Below are 20,218 nucleotides of genomic sequence, written 5' to 3'. Positions count from 1 at the left end.
TATCAATTAAATTTATGGTCTGAATATTAAAATGAAAGCGCGATAATATCTATGAGATCAGGATGTCTGATCCGAGGAATTCCCGAGGTTTCTAGACATTACAGGTCTCGTCTCCCATGAAGGTATCATTGTGACGCTCGCACTCGTCGATTTGAAGAGAAGTTATTCCTGCCGAGCTCTGAATTTGGACAATGAACGCAAACCTATAGGAGAAGAAGATGATATTGTGGCATGGGAACCAATAGTGATTGCCACTTGTCTTCCAGAATCTTTTGAAGTACATGTTCCGATAGTCTTCGAGAATCTCGAAGGACGAACAAAGAGCATTAACAGTATTACGAAAGTAATTTAAAGAATATCAGAACTTGTTTCCAACTTATGACGCTCATGTTATCCTCTGTAATGTGACACTGTACACTGTATAGATTAATGCAGGTGATTATTCATCAATAAATCAATACCAATAGCATTTGCCCTTTGCAAAAAAAGAAGAAACTGAATATTTAGTTAAAGAAATGGTAAAGAACTTACTAATTGGAGAATGGTTAGTTTCTTAGACTTCTCTTACAGTGCTTATGAAGAAGAAAATTGGGTCATCAAATTTGTGGGTTAACTTTAAAAAACTAAATGAAATTGCGAACAATTGTCCTCCTACCAAGAATAGACGATACCTCAAATACTATGAATTAGAGCCGATAATTCTCGACATTAAACTTTAAAAACGGATACTGACAATCAAGATACGATCTGAGATATAAAAATTACAGCCTTTACCATCTGACAAGAGCTTTAATATTTTATAGTAATGCCATTTGGAATGTGTAACGACCTGATACATTGAATTATTAATAGAAACACTATTACGTGGACTTTTTTTAAAGATGTTTAGCATATTTAGATGATATTTTAATAATTGATGAAAACATTTGAAGAACGTTGAAATAATATTCGTAAAGATTTCAGAGGACTGCACTAAGTTTACCTTAAATTAAACATGAAGAAAAGCAAATTCTTTCGAAACGGGGTTGCTCATCTTGCACGTTATATCGACGGAAGGTATTAAAAACAATTCGGGAAAAATCCTACCACTATTAGATTAGCCTTGTCTAGAGAAAGTTTACGATTGCTACAGTTTTTTTAACTTTGCATCTATTTGTTAGAAAATTCTCTGCAGTAATAAATCTTCACATAAAGCAACTGAAGCTAAGGTGAATTTCAGGAGAGGAGAATATGAGAAATCTTTCAGTAGTTTTAATCAAGTTCAACAACAAACAAATTTTCACTTGTTTTAACCTAACCCTTAGAATGAAAGAGATTTCTTCTCGGATGCGGATGCCAGGAATAAAGGAAGAACCAAAGAGTTGAAAATGAAGAACATGCATGTCATAGCTTATTTCAGCAAGAGCGTGGGTAAATATGAAATAAATTACTATGTCAAAAGTAGAATTACTATTCATTGTTAAATCTATATAGCATTTCTCTGACTGCCTCAGTGGATAAACCATCTAATCATGAGCGAATAGAAAAATTATTGTAACAAATAAGATTTTAATTCTCTCATTAAAATCGAAACATTTCTGGACAAAATGGGAATTTTTTTTTAAACCCCAAATAAAATCTTAATTTACCGTCTTAGCGGGAATGGCTCTGCTCTTTTTATTGGCATAGGTTTCATCTATGGTACTCGGAAAAATTCATCATCAGACATGAGGCGAATTCAGAGCATTATATTTTTGATTGATTACCACAAAGGATTAACACCTTAAAATACTTGCCGATGCACGAGAAAAACTTTGATTTTGGGATCATCAGCAAAATAAAATCACTATTAAAATGACCGAAGCTTTTATTATTAACAAAAGTATATGTGAAAGTTTCGAAGACATTGTTTAATCAACCAATTTATTAGTATATTTTTATTCTTAACATTCAAAATTTTAAAATTATTAATTTTTAAATTTTATCTAATCCTTATTATTATTTCAGATTTTCTGAAGGTTTTATCTACTTGATAGTGGAGCCTTATCCTTGGTTTGTCCCTTATTCTTTATGACTTTTTTATTTTATTTTTGCTTTTTTTAATTTTTAAGCATCGCTTTTAAATCTTTGATTTACTCCTACTCACTATACTTTATTTTATTGCTGCTAATTTGAAATTAGCTTAATCTTCAATTTCATTTTTAACAACGATATCTGCGGATTCCTAGCCTTCTAGTGAAATGCAAAAAGTGCAGTTGGAATATCCAGATCTCAGGCTAATTCAAGAAAAGAAACTAAATTCGGAGGATAGAATAGAGATAAGAATTTGAAACAAGAATTGGTTCCTGAAGGTCCTGTCACGAAAAATAAAGGCATCATTGGGCTCTTTATATCTTAAAGATGGTGTTGTGACGTTTTATATCATAGTAAAGAGAGTGATGATTGAAGCTTGTATCGATGGCACTTGATTATTCTAGAAAGCAGAATTCCAGAAGTTCTGCGTCAGACTCATAGCAACGAAAGCGGAGGGCAGTTTTGATTCTCGAAAAACTTTATATAAAACTGGAGGACGATTTGACAGATTTTATGCCAAGGTTGAGAAATGGTGCCGCAACTGTCACGCTTGCGAAAACCGAAAAGGACCTAAATAAGTACTGGAGTCCCTTGCAGCACTATAATGACTTTTGATAATCTAGGTTCTTTCACTGTAATTTCAAAATGCTATCGATATGCTTTAATATTGAAGGAACTATTTTACCAATGGGACTTCAGCATTTCCAATTCCCGATCTTAAAGCTTCGACTGTGGCTGAATAACTCTTTCGAGGCTGAATTTCTAGTTACGGTGTCCTTATGATATTATAATCAGATCACAGCATATATTTTAAATCTACTGTTTTTTTTTCTTTCTGAATTTTCAAACATTAAGAAATTCTGGAGAGTCGAAATATAACATGCATCCTGATTTTGATGACATGATCGACAGGTTTAAATGAGCGGTTTAAAACTTTCTATCTCCATTTGTTTAAAATAATTAGACTGATTGGGGTATACATTTGCCATTTTTTCTCTTGGTCTATAGAAATACGATCCATGAAATAACTGGATTTTTTTTTAATGTTTTTGCTTTCAAAGTATTCACCGATCACAGTGTAATAGAGTCAACAACAGCTTCAAGAAGAAGAAAATAATGCAATTTGTATCTGATTCATTAATTTTTGGTAACCATTCATGTTAAACTTTTTTGTTTTGTTTTGCCATAAACTGAGAGATGTCTTTCCCTTTTGAAGAATTATTGAAATAGACTTGACAAAAAGATTTCCCCTCACCTTTTTAACTTACCTCTTTATTTATGCAAACTTTGAAATAAATTTCAAAATTTCTGCCTTTTCTCTGGTTGGGTTTCTCAGTTAGGAAACGAATTATTTCGTTCGTAAACACTCATACATATTTTCAGATTTTTATTCACTTGAAAATAAAATTAGAACCAGTAGAAATGTTAAGGTTTTAAAAAATGAACTGAAACAGGTCGAAATGAATTTGTTAATTCATTTTTTTCTTTTGAGTCATCCAACATTAAAAAGTCTAAAGCTTACTTTTAGGGGGAGTTGGAACTAACTTTGGTTAGTTCGCACTAATTTAAAGAGAAATTAGCTACAATAAGGAAAACAAATAACGGGTAGAATAATATTCATTAGTTTATGACTCTTTGATCAAGGAACAGAAAATTGAACTGCAGGAGAGTTCAAACACTATTTACTACATAATTTAAAGGCAAAATTTTCAAATTTGATAGTTTCATTTTGTTATTTTTCCTCGATCTATTTTCTTCTTGCTTATTTTAAATCATCATAATAATAAGATTAATTACTTTCCGCAGTAATAAGATTAATTTACTTTCTGCAGTAAATTTCTTTATGTTTCTAAATTGCGAATCAATTTCTTTTTGTAATCAAAATTACTCTATCAGCGCAAAATGCCGAACCGCATTGTTACGATAGCTTCCCGATATCAGCCGACATTCAGAATGCAGAACAATCTCGTAGAGGTATTGGACATCTTGTGCTAATAGGTATGCGTTGAAGAAATATTTGTCGTTGCTACTGCATTTTGCAGCACACCTTTTAAAAATGAACCAGCAAATTGTATGAAATTGCAATATAAGAAATACTTTTTAAGCAAGGGGGTCAGTGTTATAACGTGTTGCTGGTTCAATGAAAACTTTGGATGATAATCAAAATTGGAAGAATTTAGATTTCAAAAGCAAAAGAAATTTATTTTTCATTTTTTTAAACAAAAAGTTTAAAATCTGTGAAAAAGGATCCCTCTATAGTATGTCTTATCCCCAAAAGTGCTTTTTTATGTGAGGAAAAAGTTAATGGATATTGGATTGTAAGAGTTCACATAAATGGAAACATTTGCGATTCAACGCATTACCAATTTAACGCATTTTGAATATGCTGGAGAAAATTCAGAAAATTAAAACAAGATTTGCAACTTAGAAATGAGCTCTTCGGAACAAGGTTAAGAATTGTAAGAGTCCTTAGACAAGGGAAGTTCCAGGGCTTCTGTTTCCCCTCTGAAACTCTTAAAACCAAATTTGCTTATTGATTTGGATTTTTATTTTTTACTCTGCATTCGTGATTTCTATTCATACTGAAACTATATATGCTATCTATATTTATTATATTTTTTATTAAATTATATTATTTCAATTGCTTACGCAGACATCAGCAATTAAAAGATAATATAAAGCAATCTGAAACAGCGACACATTTAATTCATTAAAACATTTAAGAATTGGATTCAATTTCTCGCGTATAAAATTGAATATGAATTAAAAATACTTTTAGACAAAATTATAAAAAGTTACAATATCATTTTTTACATTGTCTGTATATAGGCTCTAAAAATAAATTTAAAAAAATCTGACTTATGAGTCAGTAAGTTAACTGCAAATATTTTAGCAAAACTAATCTGCGAAGGACTGGGAAATATGGGAAAGAAAATTTCTAAGAACAATATTCTGAAATTAAAAGATATGTGATTTTTATTTGAATAGTACATGACCCTTGAGAATCAAATCAAAGCACGAAAATAATTTACCTTTGAAAGGCCATGAAGAAATCATGGTCTTGGCCCGCCAATATTTTTCGGAATACCTTGGAAATACTTTGCCGCTTTGATAGCCAATTATGCTTCTCTTAATCAATGAAAACTGATTCAATGAATATTTCGAAATGACATGAGGTCGTTTTAGGAAATTTAACGTAATAGAGTTGCAAGTAAGGAAATTTTATATAAGTTTTAATCGAATGTAAAGTAATTTTTGAAAAACTTTGGTTGAAGTATTTAATCCTAAATATATCTAAGATCATGATGCAACATTTTAGAACTCGTATATCATGAGTTATTAATTATTTGCATTAACTTTAGCTTTGAAATTCTTGCAGTTTTCCTAATTCTGTGATCTACTAATCCCGAAATAGTGGGGAGCCATGGAGTAAAATCGAACGCTAGATTTATTGAAATAAAAATCTTCAGTTAAGTACCTTTGTCTCTTTCGAGTTATGAATTGACTGAAGTGAATACTTTTCGCTTTGGTTTTATTAAGAACCGCTTTGATGTGGGTATCAAAAACTAATATAAAATCTAGTTGTTTAAGAAGGAAATGTATAATAAAAGAGTGGGAAACTTTTTTTCTCTTCGTAAAAGTATTAAATAGTAGGCTTCTCTTTTAGTAATGTCTTAATATTTTTTGAATATACGAAATGCTTAGATTCTTTTATTTGGAAATATGCTGTCCTTTTAAAGGAAAACAAGAAAAAGTAAATTATATTGAGGTTATATGAAGGTCATTTATATCGATTATTTCATCGTTATCACTAGTTCTGTCTGTTCTGCTGCAAAGGTTAATGGTTAAAGAGAAACTTCAAGTCTGTGGCGGAAAAGGAGAGACGAGAGATAATGGCGAGTTCAGCTTTTAGAATTCTTTCGAGGACTGTTAATATGGTATTTATTTAACTTCTTATATCATAATATTGAAATGCGTTATAATTATTTTAAAGTTTTGATGCATTTAATTTAAAAACTTTTCCAAAACCTTATGTGAATTCTTGTAGTAGTACCGGAAATGAACTATTATCCCCATTCGGGGTGTATTTATTTCTTTTGAAATACCCTTTATTTCAAGATTATTTCTTTTAAAATTTATGCTCTAATGTAATTTGTAATAGCTATATATGTAATTATATGTATATTTTAGCTAAACAGTGACTAAAATGGAATAAAAAAGCATTTTGTTTTGTTTACGTGTTATGAAACAATCGCCAAATTTGGCGAAGATATGTATAAATGGTGCCAATTTGCAAACAAGCGGTATATTTGATATGTCAAAAAAACCAATAACTTATAGGAATTTATGAAATTGATAAAATTATCGATATTTGAATGAAACTGGGGGTGGAATAAATTAAAGTGGTGGAAACAGTGGGGAAATAAATATGATGTAGTACTTATGAAAACATAAAGATAAGTCCTGCTAGTGAATTTTTATCTACTTAACATGTCTTCAAATTTGCTTTTTATTTTAAATTCTGTGCTGTTTAATTATGATAATTAAACTGTGTTTAAAAATATTTAGTAAATAGCCCTGAATAAACATTATTTTTCTATTTCTTTTTAAGATATTAATTTCATTTTGGAACATTTCTACATATTTTACGTATGACATCTCAGGAATGAGATCCTTTCTTCTGAATAGGATTGTTTATAATAATATCGCAAATTAAGACTTCAAAATTTTTAAATTATTGTAACTAAAAAAGTTAATAATTAGCTTTTCTGAAAATAATTAGGTTCTTTTTTTCCAAAGACTAAAATCTATAAATTATTATCACAGATTATTTTCAAAACCATTGAATATAGTATTTATATTTAAATTTTTTTAAATGCATTATTTGTATTATATTTTGATAACTGTTATAGGTGTATTCTTTGAAATTATTATTTTCAAATGAAATGAATATAGTTCTTGTTTTTGTACAATTATGATTTTAGGTGAAATGTGGCAAACATTATGTTCCTCAACGAAACTTAAATCTCCATGAACATATCAGTTTGAGCTTACTAGCTAGTGCTGGTGTTAAGGTGCCCAAATTTGGTGTAGCCAAAACACCAGATGAGGCTTTTCAGGCTGCTGAGAAGTTAGGTAGGAAAATTTAAGTATGTTTTATAAACTTTCTATATTAAATCTTAAAATTATCAATTGTTACTTTTTTAAGATTTAAATTTGACTTTTTGGTTAAGAAGCTATCATTTACCAACTGCTTGCACTTTTTTTTTTTCTTTGAAAAACAAATCAAATTATTTCTTTTCACTTTTAAAACATTTTTTATGTTGACTCATTTACGATTAATTCATGATAAATTATTTTCTATTGTATTAAATTCACATCTGACTAACCTTTTAAATAATAAATTTTTATTGTGCTTACTATATTGCAGACTTTCTTCTTCTGACATATTTTTATTTCTTTGAAATTTTTGTTTTATTAATATAGGCAGTAAAGACTTTGTAGTTAAAGCTCAAGTATTAGCTGGTGGAAGAGGTAAAGGTGTTTTTGAAGGGGGATTGAAAGGTGGAGTGAAAACAGCTTATTCGTAAGTAAAAATATTTTATAGATCAAATATTGTAGCTTAATATTAGAAATGGAACTATTTTTAAGATGGACTTTTTTTATTTTAAAATATTTAATAATTTGAGAACAGTATTCATTAAAAGGGTTTATTTTTGCTAAAACTTATTTGAATACATATTTTTTAATATTTTGATTGCTAAAGTGTAGAAAAAATAATACAATAAAAATTTTTAACTGTCTACTTAAGGTTTACTTACTTTAAAGGGTAAAATTTGAAATACAATTTTAGAGGCACACACAAAAAAAAGTAATTGAAAAAGTACAGCATTAAAATATTTTAAAGTTCTATATGGCAAATTATACACCTACAGTTAGATGTTTCATATACAGAATTTGAAGTTCAAAAAATATTATTTATGTCCATTTGAAAAGACTTTATGTAAAACATTGAAATTTAAATTATCTTTCTTTTCACATGGTAATATATATATAAAATAGTAGTGATAAGTTAAGATAATTTTTTATTTTTAAAAAATGCTTTAAAGAATTTTATGTATTTATGATGATAAAAACAAGTCATTTTCTGTTATATAATTAGTTTTTCTTGTATGATTTTGCATCTTTGATTTAATTATTTCTTTCAGACCTCAGGAAGCTAAAGAAATAGCATCTCAGATGTTAGGAAAACGTTTAGTTACAAAACAAACTGGTGAGAAAGGAGTATTGTGTAAAGAGGTCATGGTTGCAGAAAGATTATACACGCGTCGAGAATATTACTTTGCGATTATGTTAGAAAGAGATTTTGGGGTAAGACAAAATGAAAGTCATTTTGATATTAACATTTTTAATAAATTATCATCTTTTGTACAGAAGATACATATGTCTTGTACAAATCAAGTATTAATTTATAATCTAAGCGTTTTTATTTACATTTTTTTTTCAAATAGACAAATTGATTAATAGATTTTTTTAGAAAACTTTAATGAATAATTGTTTTGAATTTATACTAATATATAATTTTAAAACTGAATGAAGGGTCCTGTGATAATTGCCAGCTCTCAAGGTGGAGTAAACATTGAAGAAGTGGCTCGAGAAAACCCTGATGCAATAATTAAAGAACCTATTGATATCATGACTGGACTATCTAAAGATCAAGCTTTAAAAGTAGCTAAACACCTTGGTTTTAAGCAAAATAATATTGATCAGGTTTGTATTATGTGCTGATTTATAAATTTATTTTTAATATTTAGTAAAAATAAAAAAATAAATGCTACCTCTAATTGAGTGTTTTTAAAACAAATCAATAGTTCCAATAAAAATTTTCAAAAAGAAATTATTTATTTATTATCGTAAACTTATTCTTTGCCTTTTCAAACTTTTTACCTTTTGAAGCAGTTTATTCTTTTTAGTTCTGATTGGTCTATTAATCTGTCATTTATGTATTTTATTGTAATCTGTATTCGTTACATATTTTATGAAATCTCTAACGTTGTTGAAAGAAAAGAAATTGAGTAAGCAAAGGCAAAGTTAATGATGTTTACTCGGGTACTCTTCAAATCTTTAATGTCTGCTCTTTTTTTTAATTTCTTTTTTTATATATAAATTATTAGTGAAATTATTGTTAAAAATGTGGGAATTCTAATTTTATTATAATATCAAGCTGAACATGGAATAAAAATTAAAAAACAAAAGTTTAACAAAAAATATAGTTAGTTTAAATTCTCTAAAAATACAAGTATATTAATATATAGATGCCTAAATATCTGCAAGCATCTGTTTTAATGATTTCATTTTATCAAGGCTATCATTTATTTTTTTTTCAGCGAGTGCTTTATTTTTGTTGTGTGTAACTTTTATAATTCATTGATGCCTGCTATTTATTGAAATAAAATATTTGTTATATTATCTGCGAAATTCTAATTTCTGTAAAGTGTTTAATGAACTTGTGAAGTGTTTAAATTTGCTAATTTTACTTTGAAGATAGAACTGGAAGGTGAGGGAAAAAGTTTTCATCATTTTGTCTTAAAATATCTGAAGCATATTTTTCAATTAATGCAGAACTAACTGACAAACTATAGTATGCTGAACTATAAAGATAATTGGAAAATGAAGCTAATTAGAGTTACTGTCATTGTTTTCGAAACTATCATCATATAAATGTTTGATTTTTCATGATAAATTATCTGAATTTTATCAAGATGTTTTTGTGATCAGTGGTGTTAATTAATAAATTATTCATTATAACATGCAATATCTTTATTACATAAAAAGGTATTTTTTATAATAATGCAATTGTTTTTTTTTTTTAGGCAGTTGAAATAATAACAAAATTATATGAAGCTGTTTTGAAGTATGATGCAGTAATGGTCGAGATCAATCCACTTGTGGAGGATTCTGCAGGAGATGGTTGATATGTTATACTTATGTCATTTAAATTTAACTATACGTAGAATCATCTTTCATTAGTTTTATAAATTTTGAACGATTCTTGCAGATGAGGAAAATTTTTGTACTGATAAGAGATTGTGTATCTGTTCAGGATAGATTAATGGGGCCCAGAGATATCAAAGATTCTTATTTCGGAAATTAGAAATGTGTACATCAAATAAATTAAAAAATAATTAAAATAAAGTATTTTCTTCAATAACTTTCATAAATATAATTACACAAAAATGATTTTTGACTATCAAAAATTTCAGAAAATAAATAATAAAATGGAATAAAATAATGCTAATTTTACTCAGCAGATTTGTTCCTGATCTTGATTATTTTTTAAAAAATATTTTTATGTATAATTTATCATATCACTTTCATTATTTTGCTAAATTCCAAATTTTCTGTTGCTTTTCTTCTATTGTTAAAATACGTGGAATGCTTTCTATCAATCTGTTTGGACCTTCATAATTTTCAGAAATTGTTGTAATGAATTTTTACCTTTTTAATTTTGTCGTATTTCTTTTAATATATAAGCAAACCCTACTATTGGATATATTAGGAAGTAAATTCTGTATGTTGAAGGATTATTCTTTGCTATTTACAATCTTTTATTGCCCCAGCTAACATGCTATTTGACGAGGTTGCATAATATATGTAAAATGCATGGCACTAATTTAATATTGGAATCAATGGAAAATTGTTCCTGGAGAATAAAAGAGTGGAGTTATATTTGCAATAAAATATTTTGCATGAGAATGGCAAGTTTGACATGACAAGTGTTTGCTAATATCGATAATTGCAATTTTCATGCAATTGCAAAGGTGACTTGACTCCATTAAAAAAAATTGTCAGATGAGTAGAACAGTTGTAAGGCTACTAAAATATTGCTTAAATTTCTGTCTCGAGGTTTAAAAATACTCTGAAGGAATGTGGCTAGTTTTAAATAGATCTAAAACGTTATTAAACAAGATTCAAAATATTAAAAGTGTACTGAATAAAATAGGTAAATTTCAAAATTTCTGTAAAGATGGTTTATATTTTTTTTTAAAAAAATTATAATCGTAAATAATGCAGCTACCATTTCAATTTACTTAAATATTGACTTTTTCCATTATTTTTCTGATAAAGCATATTGTGCATATGTACTACTCATATTAATGTCTAGTTATCTGAATAAATAATTTTCATGAGATTATAAAAATAAGAAGTTCTAATACACTGCTAATTTGTTATTCTACATTATTTGGTAATTATAATTTTTTAAATTTTAGTCTATTGCTTGGATGCAAAATGTAGATTTGATGACAATGCAGAATTTCGTCAAAAACAATTGTTTGATCTCAGAGATTGGTCTCAAGAAGATTCAAGAGAAAGAGATGCTCATAAACATAGTTTAAATTATATAGCTTTGGATGGTGATATTGGGTGCCTAGGTATGTTAAAAAAAACTTTGAATCATATAAAATTTTGAAAATATATTAATTTTTCTTATATATATATATATATGTATAATGAATGTTTATTATTCTTTTATGTATTCTATATAGTTAATGGTGCTGGCCTTGCTATGGCTACCATGGATATTATCAAGCTTCATGGTGGAAATCCAGCCAATTTTCTTGATGTTGGCGGTGGAGCTACAGTGACACAAGTCACAGAAGCTTTCAAACTTATTACATCGGATCCAAAAGTAAACTATTATTGTGTGGAATTTTTGCATTATTCATATCCTTTATAAATAGGAACATAGCAACTCTAAAAATTAAAGAATCATACTTTTATTTATAGAAGTGTGTATTGAAATTACAGCTGTGAGAAAAGGATAGTGATTTATAAATTGACAAGAAAATATAAATGTTATCTTTTGTAAAATATGCTTGTTTCAAGTTTTAACATAATATCATCTGTGTGGTAATTATTAGAAATATTGATTAAATAGTAAAATACATTTGAATTCATTCTTCCAATAAGATGTTGGATAATTAAGACTGATGTCATCAATTAACCATATGAAAAAGTATAAGCTATATTTTTCTGATAAAATATTTAGTTGAAGATGGGTATTTAATGTAAGTTAATCTTCCCTTTACATTTTTCTCAGATTGAAATTTTAATCAATGTTTTAATATTCTCATTAATATAATTTTAAATGATCTCATGTCTTCATTATTTTAATAGTATGCCATCAGGATGAAAAAAAAGTTCAGTTTTTATATTAATATTTTGATTTTGTGTATTAATATATTCACTCTAGTAAGTTTGTAACATTTATAAGTATATTTAATGTTTAAATTTCCTTGAAACTTAATTTAATCTTGTTTAATTTTTTGCTGTAATATTTTTAAAAAATATTTTTTTTATTTGAATTCTAGAATTAATATAATTTAGATAATATAAATAATAATAAACATATTTTAACTTTTTTTATTAATGTTTATTGGATAGTCCCATTTTTACCTTCAAAATTTATCATACTATAGTTTAGAATTTGTCATCATTTTAGGATATCAATACTTAAAACACCTTAGCCAAACCACAAATTGGTGTGTTGAAATTGCATTGTGTATAAAAAATACAGTTTATTGCATTTTGATGGGAAATTTTAGTAATTAGAAAAATGCTTATTATTGAATTTTGGTAATTAAGAAAAATGCTTTATTTCTTTAATTATTTTATTGTTGCATTTTGGAGACTTATTCATTTTTATTGGTATTTTGTTTTTAGGTCCAAGCTATTTTAGTAAATATATTTGGAGGTATTATGAGATGTGATGTGATTGCTGAAGGTATAATTCGTGCAGCTGAAATGTTGAACTTAAAAATCCCTATTGTTTGTAGATTGCAGGGTTTGTATTCTTTTTTAAAGCAATTTTTAATAAGATATTTTAAAAGTTTATAAAAAAAAATAGAAAGAAAATTATAAATTTTGGATAGAATTCTAGATGTTAAATTAAAACCAATTTTGGATTCTGAATGTGCCTTTTTTTTTAAAGCACTTATATGTTTTAATAATAAAAACAAATATGTACTTGGCAAACTATTTGATTTAGAGTTGTCAAATTTGACACAAATGAACTTTGAAACATGAGAATGGGCACCTTGAGGTGGCTTTTAAAAAATTTTAATTCATTATTAACTATAAGTAAATTTTGTTGGTTTTTGACTGTGAGATTCTAAAAATATTGATATAAATAATTTTTAAACCATCTTAAAATTATCTTTGGAATTTAACTATAAGACAGTACCTTCTCCCGAATTTTGAGTTAAAAAAAAAATTATATATAACTTCGAAAATACTTTAAGTTTTGTAATAAGCTGTTGATATTTATCTGAAATTTGTGTATGTCCTTCATTTACTTTAAATAACCGTTACTTGATTTGTTTGAATTGTAAAACTTTTTAAATTTTTTATGCTAAAACTGATTAGAGGGCAGGGAACTCAATAAAAATTAAGACATCTCTTCAATGGTGGATTTTACAGGGTTCCCACGATTCATGAAAACTTGAATTTTATTCCTTTAAACTCGGGGCTATGGAAAAGAAATTGATTTTCCATAAGATCCTTGAAAATTAAGTGAAATTTATGTCTATTTCTTTCTGTATTTGCAGACTGAAAAAAGAATCCTATTCTTAACGTGTTGCTCTATAATTTCAGATGACATTATAATCGATTTTCAGAAAAGAGAAGTGCAAATTAAATTTGGAATGAACATTTTATCTTAGTTATTAAATTGGAACATATTTCCCGATGATCGATACTATCAGGAATACTACTATTTAACGTTTTGCATAGACCAGTCACCACAAAGTAAAATTCTTCTTTTATAAATGTATTTTCAACCGTTTTGACAATAGATTATTACTATACCATCTGAAATCATGGAATATTTTTTGAATGGACCCCCCCCCCCCCCCCCCCCCGTCCATGGATACAGATATATAGAAAAATACTTAATCATGTTTCAGTAAAGCTCAATTTTTCAAAAAAATTATGCTGATATCAATCTAAAATTTTTGTTAGGTATTTCCTTCTGTTTAACATATCATTAAATGAAACTACAAAAAATTCACTTAAATTGAAAAAAAAAGTAAAATTTTTAAAAACAAAGAGGTGTATACTTATGCTAAAAACTTAATATTGGATTCTTTGGAGATAAAATGCTAAAAACCAGAAAACAATTTATAATAATATAGTCGACAGATTTGAAATCTCAAGACTTGATATTTATCTTCATTCATAAACTTTAAGATTACTTTCTTCTCAAATATATACTTGCCAGAAGTATGAGTGCTTAGATTTGAGAATAGTCAAAGAAGCCTTACTATAACAAGAATAATCAACATAATGAAATCCATTCTTTCTGGTTTTGTGAATTGCAAGTACCTATAAGGAAAAAAAAAAACATGTGATTTTATTTTAATAAAATTGAGGAACTTTTTGAATATGTAGCTTGTAATTCAGTAGAATTTGAAAAGTTTGAAGTATCCATAAATGAACATAATTGACAAGTTTTTATCAACAGTTATAGAAAGTAATTAAAATTCTGAGGATGCAATATCATGGCTAGATCTCAGTTGAAAGTCCCCCCCCCCCTAATTAGAGATATTGAGGTTGAAAAAAAAACCACTTATATACAGAAAAAATAGGCAAAATGGGCCAGCGGCGATAACAATTTCAAAAGAGTAAAAAGAAAGGAAAGAAAATGCATTCCAGTTAAATCAAATGTTTTAATATAAAAAAAAGGATGAACAATTTGCAGTGAATAAACTAGTTGAAAAGGCAGAAGATAATAGAAATTTTCAATGCATAGCAGAGTCAAATAGTTTCAGGAATTAAAACTTTAACAGAATAATTTAAAAAATAATTTTTTTTAATAGCATACTATTTCTAACTTATTTGTTTGAATATAAATAAAGATTTCTTAATTTATGTCTCTTGCATTTCCTCCATTATTCTGCTTAGCACTGGTCAAAAGTAGAGTTAAGATTCTTATGAAATTTTTTTAATAATTTAATATATTTCTGAAGCCCTTTAGTAGTAAAATAATATTTAGTAGTAGCTTTTTAGTGGTTAATTGCAAGAGTGGTTTCATTGTGATCTTGAAATTCATTTTAAATTGCAAGTTTTAGCTTATTAACTAAGATGAGTATAATTATATAACAGTTTAGCCTGTCATTAGTGTGAACACTCAATATATATTTTTAGAAAGTTTTATTATTTCTATGAAATATATTCATAAATATTAAAATTGTATACAATATTTAAAGCTTATAGTATAAAGTTGGGAAAGGAGGTACCATTGCTCATAACGATTAAATCAAACATTATTGAATAATATGCTTGAACTAGAGGGATGAATTTTTCTATTAAATTTTTCCCATTTGTTTTTGAATTTCTATTCAAGAAAACTTTTATCCAAATAATACATTTTCTTTTCAGGTACTCAAGTTGATGATGCTAAAGCATTAATTGCTTCTAGTAAACTACGAATCTTAGCTTGTGAAAATCTTGACGAAGCTGCAAAGATGGTAATTGCTTTATGAATATTTTGATAATTAAATAGGAAAAGTAAAATATATCAAATTTCTTTGATTGATCTTAGGAATCATTTACAAAATGTAATAATTTTTATTTCATTTTAGGTGGTAAAATTATCTACAATTGTAGGTTTGGCTCGTTCTGCAGAAGTAGATGTAAAATTTGAACTTCCTTTGTAAATGATTTTGTATTTATGTACATAACATAATTTACCAAAAATCAAAAGAGCTGGCTGACATTTAGAAGTAACATATTTATTGTTGACTGTGTTAGTATAACAAGATGAAACCAAAAACTGTTGCTAGCTTTAAATTATATTGTCTAGTATGTTGTTGCATAGAGCTTTCCATTATGTACTAATTTATTTGTCATTCTCCTCAAAATATTTCCTCACTTCTTTTATATTTTTTGACAAGAATAGTAAAATCTATTCTTTTTTTAAACTTTGCAATTGATGATGCATGTGTTGATCCAGCAATGTTATATTATATATTTTTTTCATCCTGATTATTTGATATTTACCTTTATTTCCTAAGTAACTTTAATGCTTTGGATGTCAAGTATTTATTAATTATGAAATAAAAATTTTTATAACTTATACAATATACAATGTTTCAAAATTTAGAACAAAATAGTAATTACTTTTTACTTAATATTCAACTTTGTTTGGCATACGATTCTCATTTATCTTAAGTCAGTATTAAAGTCAAAAGATTTCATATTCTTAAATGTATCAAGACTGGAAAAAGTCTTTCAGAATTTTATTAATTAAAAAGTTTTTTTTTTTACTGTCCATATAAAGCAAAAACAGTTTTTTTCAATCATCGATCTTTCGGAAGCTTAACAAACATTTTTATAAATATGTTCATTGTTAAAAAAGAAAGTTAAATCTGTTTCCAGAATTTTTTATAACATAACATCATTAACTTTTTTTTTTATGAACTTGAAATTCTTAAAATTATCAGAATACATAAAACCAAATAAACACTGAGTATTGGATTGTTTAGGTAAAGTATCTACTATTAGTATAGTTGGTATGTAGAATAATGTCATATACTGATGGATAGTTTCCAATATTTGATAGCATTAAATTCAAGCATTTAATTTATATTAGAGATAAAGGGAATCAGTTGAAGACTACAGTTTATTTTTAATTCAGTGTAAATATAATAAATGAAAGAATATTCTTAGAATTGATTTTGCCCTGCCTTTCAGGTGAAATATTTTCATTTTGCATCTATGAATAGAGACCTGTACTTTTAACTGTTTTCTAATAAAATTCTTTATAAAGGCTATGATTATTATTTTGTAATTACACTACAGTTCTGATAATTAAAGTCCCCCTCCCCCGAAAACATTTATATAAACAAATTAAAAAAGATAATTCTGAGATTGCTAAAGATTTCTATTATATAAAACTTAATTTTTCTCTTCTTACATTATTTTTATTTACTGAAAGTTCTTAAAATGGAACTAAAGGAGAAAGGTTAAAATGCAAATCTTTTCTTTAAAAGAAAAATCATCAAAATTTCAGTAAAAAATTAAGGAAATGTTTTTTTTTTATAAAGCCTTCATTTAATAGTACTGAATTAAAAAATTTAGTATAAATTTTGCTATAATTACAAATGAAACTAAAGTAATATTAAACATAAGGAAGATATATTGATTTTTATTGTCTAAATTAAAATAACCTGTCTTTTATTATGCTTTAGCATCATCAAATTTATTGGTAAATCTCTTGTAAATTTGAATTTGCATGTTAAACTAATTTAGCCTGAGAATGCTTAAATTAAGGATACCTTTCTATTGCAATAGATATTGTAGTGGTAACACAACATTTTATATACCTAAAGAGAAATGAAATTTCAAACAGAGTAACCTTAATTTCTTTTTTCTTGATCAAGTATATTTTACTGCAAGTCCGAATAGTTGAAAGCAGACTTCCAGTTATATGGAAATTGAAAGTGCTTAATGAAGAATTAAATAATTCAGTATTTTTTATACGCATGAAAAGAAAATTATTTTTTTCACCTTTGCAAGTTTTCTTATTTTAGAGGCAGTAATAGATTTTTTTCTTCTGGATTCATCCAGTAACTTAGAAGAATTTAAGCAAAGAAAATTGTGTAAATCAATTTACATGGTAATTATGTCGTGCCTCCTATCCTTCTTTTGTGAAAAAGATGCATAGATATGTATGCCAACATAAAGTCAATGTCAATCTCCAGAATCCTCAATAATTTCATCAGTTGTAAATATTGTAGAAATATAGTTTTTATACCTGTAATGTTTACCAATGATAAAAGATGTATGAATTCCCATATTTGGAAAAAAAAAAAAAAGTTTTTTAAAGTAGAAAGAAAATTTATTTTAATCCTTTCAAATGAAGACACAACTTTCAACAGATACTGATGTTATTATTCTGTTTTTCAGATACAGATTTGCCTTGGTTACAATTTGAAAATTAATTTGTAGAGTGTAATCTGGAGTTGTAAAAACTCACAATACTACTTACCAGATTCTAAAGTAGATATGAAATTGTAAAATTAAAATTTTTATTGATTTAAGAACTTGGATTTTTTTATTTTCAGATAATAAATGAGCATGAACAAGTAACAGTTGGTTAGTGAAGCTGCTGAAAGAAACCGTTTTAATTTTTCAAGACATTATAGTGGCAAATCCTATTTTATTTTTAAGTTATTAAGTTACACACAATTTATTTAGCAGGAATGATTATCATATAAAATTTTGGAAAACTATAGAGAGTCTAAGTAATTTTAAACCACAGTATATATATTCTTATACAGACATGCTAACAAAAATATATCAATTATTTCATTTGGCTGCCTGCTTATCTTTTTTATTTCTACAAATTTAGCATCCTTTCCACATTTGGCTAGTTATTTTAAGTTCTCAGAATTGTTGTGTACATACATATATTTATTCATTCTTCCGAGCACAACTTAAAAGCAGGAGTACGTAGAAAAGTGCATTACTTTAGTAATGACATAGCAGGTTCAGTATGATCAGCTAGGCATGATGCATATCAAGTATTAGAGATGAACTATTTGTTAAATTGTTCAGCTGTTCAATAAATTTTTTCAGATATTTTAAATAAGAAGAAACATACTCTACCTTTTGTTATGAGAGTAAATAATGCTTCATAATCTATATATTTTAATTATCAATTTTCAAGAATATTTTATATTTTTGTAAAAAAATATCCAGGTATCAATTATTGGATACATTTTTAAAAAAATCTAGAACTTCCATATTTGAGAAAGTAAAAAATCCAGAATTCTGGATTATAATAATTCTTGAGTTAACATTTTTATAAATATATAAATTAAAAATATTAAGTATTAATTGCATTTTATGTTTTAAAATATAGCAAAATTTTCAAGGCAAAAAAAAAAAAAAAAAAAGGAATTTTATTCTAGATTGTATTATTAACATTTAAAAACAAACTGAAAAACAGAACAGAATTTAATAATTTAAACTGTTAAATTATTAAATACTCTTAGTGAAGATTCAAAATCAGAATTAAAATGAGTTCCAAAGTTAGTATATGCTCTATCATTCTGACCAATGTTTTCAAATTAATGCTACAAAAATATAATTTAATTCTAAACTCTCTTTTCTATTCAAATGGTTTTGACTTTTTATAATTGTGTTATTTTCAGCATGGGGAGAAAATATAAATCTTGATTAATGTCCTCATATTAAAATTGCACTAATATATATCTAAAAAAAACCCTCCACCTATTTTTAATGAAATATTGATATATCACATTTCTTTTGAGAATATTTATAAAATATTATCAAAAGATGAAGCAATTAAACTTTATATCTAAAAATGTCTGTTTTTATTTTACTCCTTAAAAAAATCTCAATTTTGTTACTTTAAATAAATGGTCTAAATTATGATAAATTCATCATGTAAATTTAGAATATTTCTAAAAGTGATACAGTTTATAAAAGAATACCATCAGAAACTTTCTATTGATGTAATATATTAAAACAATCATTTCTATCTGGTACCTTTTTTATGCATTTGAATACATCCTTTGAAATTCCTATGATCTTAGCTTTCTCTTTCAATGCAAAAAGTAAATTCTTCACCAACAAGAAATAACTGAACACACAAAAAAACGGTTTAAAACTTAGTCACTTACTTTAAATTTGGCTCTAACAGAAACTAAAGAGATGTAAAATACCTTGCAAATGTAGGTTAATTTATAAATTGGTATAATGGTTAAAACAAAACATTTTTTCAGATATTAAAAAATTATGTACCTATTTTATTCAATGTAGAGAAATTAACATTGATTTTCATTACATTAAAAATCTATATACCTATTTCCCAAATCATTGCAATCTCTTCGTGGCGATTTATTTAGATTCTTGACACCCACAATAAACTAGCATGATTGAGCAAATGACTGCTTCGAAGTGGCAGTTTTAAGGTTTTGGTAAAATGTTGATACATTTAGTGCTAATGAATATATTTTCCTAATTGTTAGAAAACAGATAATTTATTTTATAGTTATGTAGCATTTTTGGTTACACAGCATTTTGAAAAAACCATTATGAAAATTGGACAATGGTGATTTTAAAAATGGCTTATCAC

The 20,218-nt window shown here is 26.6% G+C and overlaps 1 protein-coding gene across 1 annotated transcript; it reads left to right on the top strand.

Annotated features, from left to right (window-relative positions):
* The first annotated feature begins 5,835 nt into the window (after positions 1-5,835).
* Positions 5,836-16,886, top strand: LOC129963637 (succinate--CoA ligase [ADP-forming] subunit beta, mitochondrial-like). Its single transcript, XM_056078128.1, has 11 exons — positions 5,836-5,990; positions 7,038-7,188; positions 7,540-7,639; positions 8,262-8,424; positions 8,653-8,823; positions 9,927-10,023; positions 11,325-11,486; positions 11,601-11,743; positions 12,778-12,898; positions 15,493-15,581; positions 15,696-16,886. Exons 1-11 carry the CDS (start codon positions 5,946-5,948, stop codon positions 15,768-15,770), a joined length of 1,317 nt encoding a protein of 438 aa, XP_055934103.1. The 5' UTR covers positions 5,836-5,945; the 3' UTR covers positions 15,771-16,886.
* The last annotated feature ends 3,332 nt before the right edge of the window (positions 16,887-20,218 follow it).

The sequence above is a fragment of the Argiope bruennichi genome, chromosome 1, assembly GCF_947563725.1.
Source record: "Argiope bruennichi chromosome 1, qqArgBrue1.1, whole genome shotgun sequence".
Lineage (NCBI taxonomy): Eukaryota > Metazoa > Arthropoda > Arachnida > Araneae > Araneidae > Argiope > Argiope bruennichi.
The sequence above is the reverse complement of the archived record's forward strand: the minus strand, read 5'-3'. Positions and strand labels throughout refer to the sequence as shown.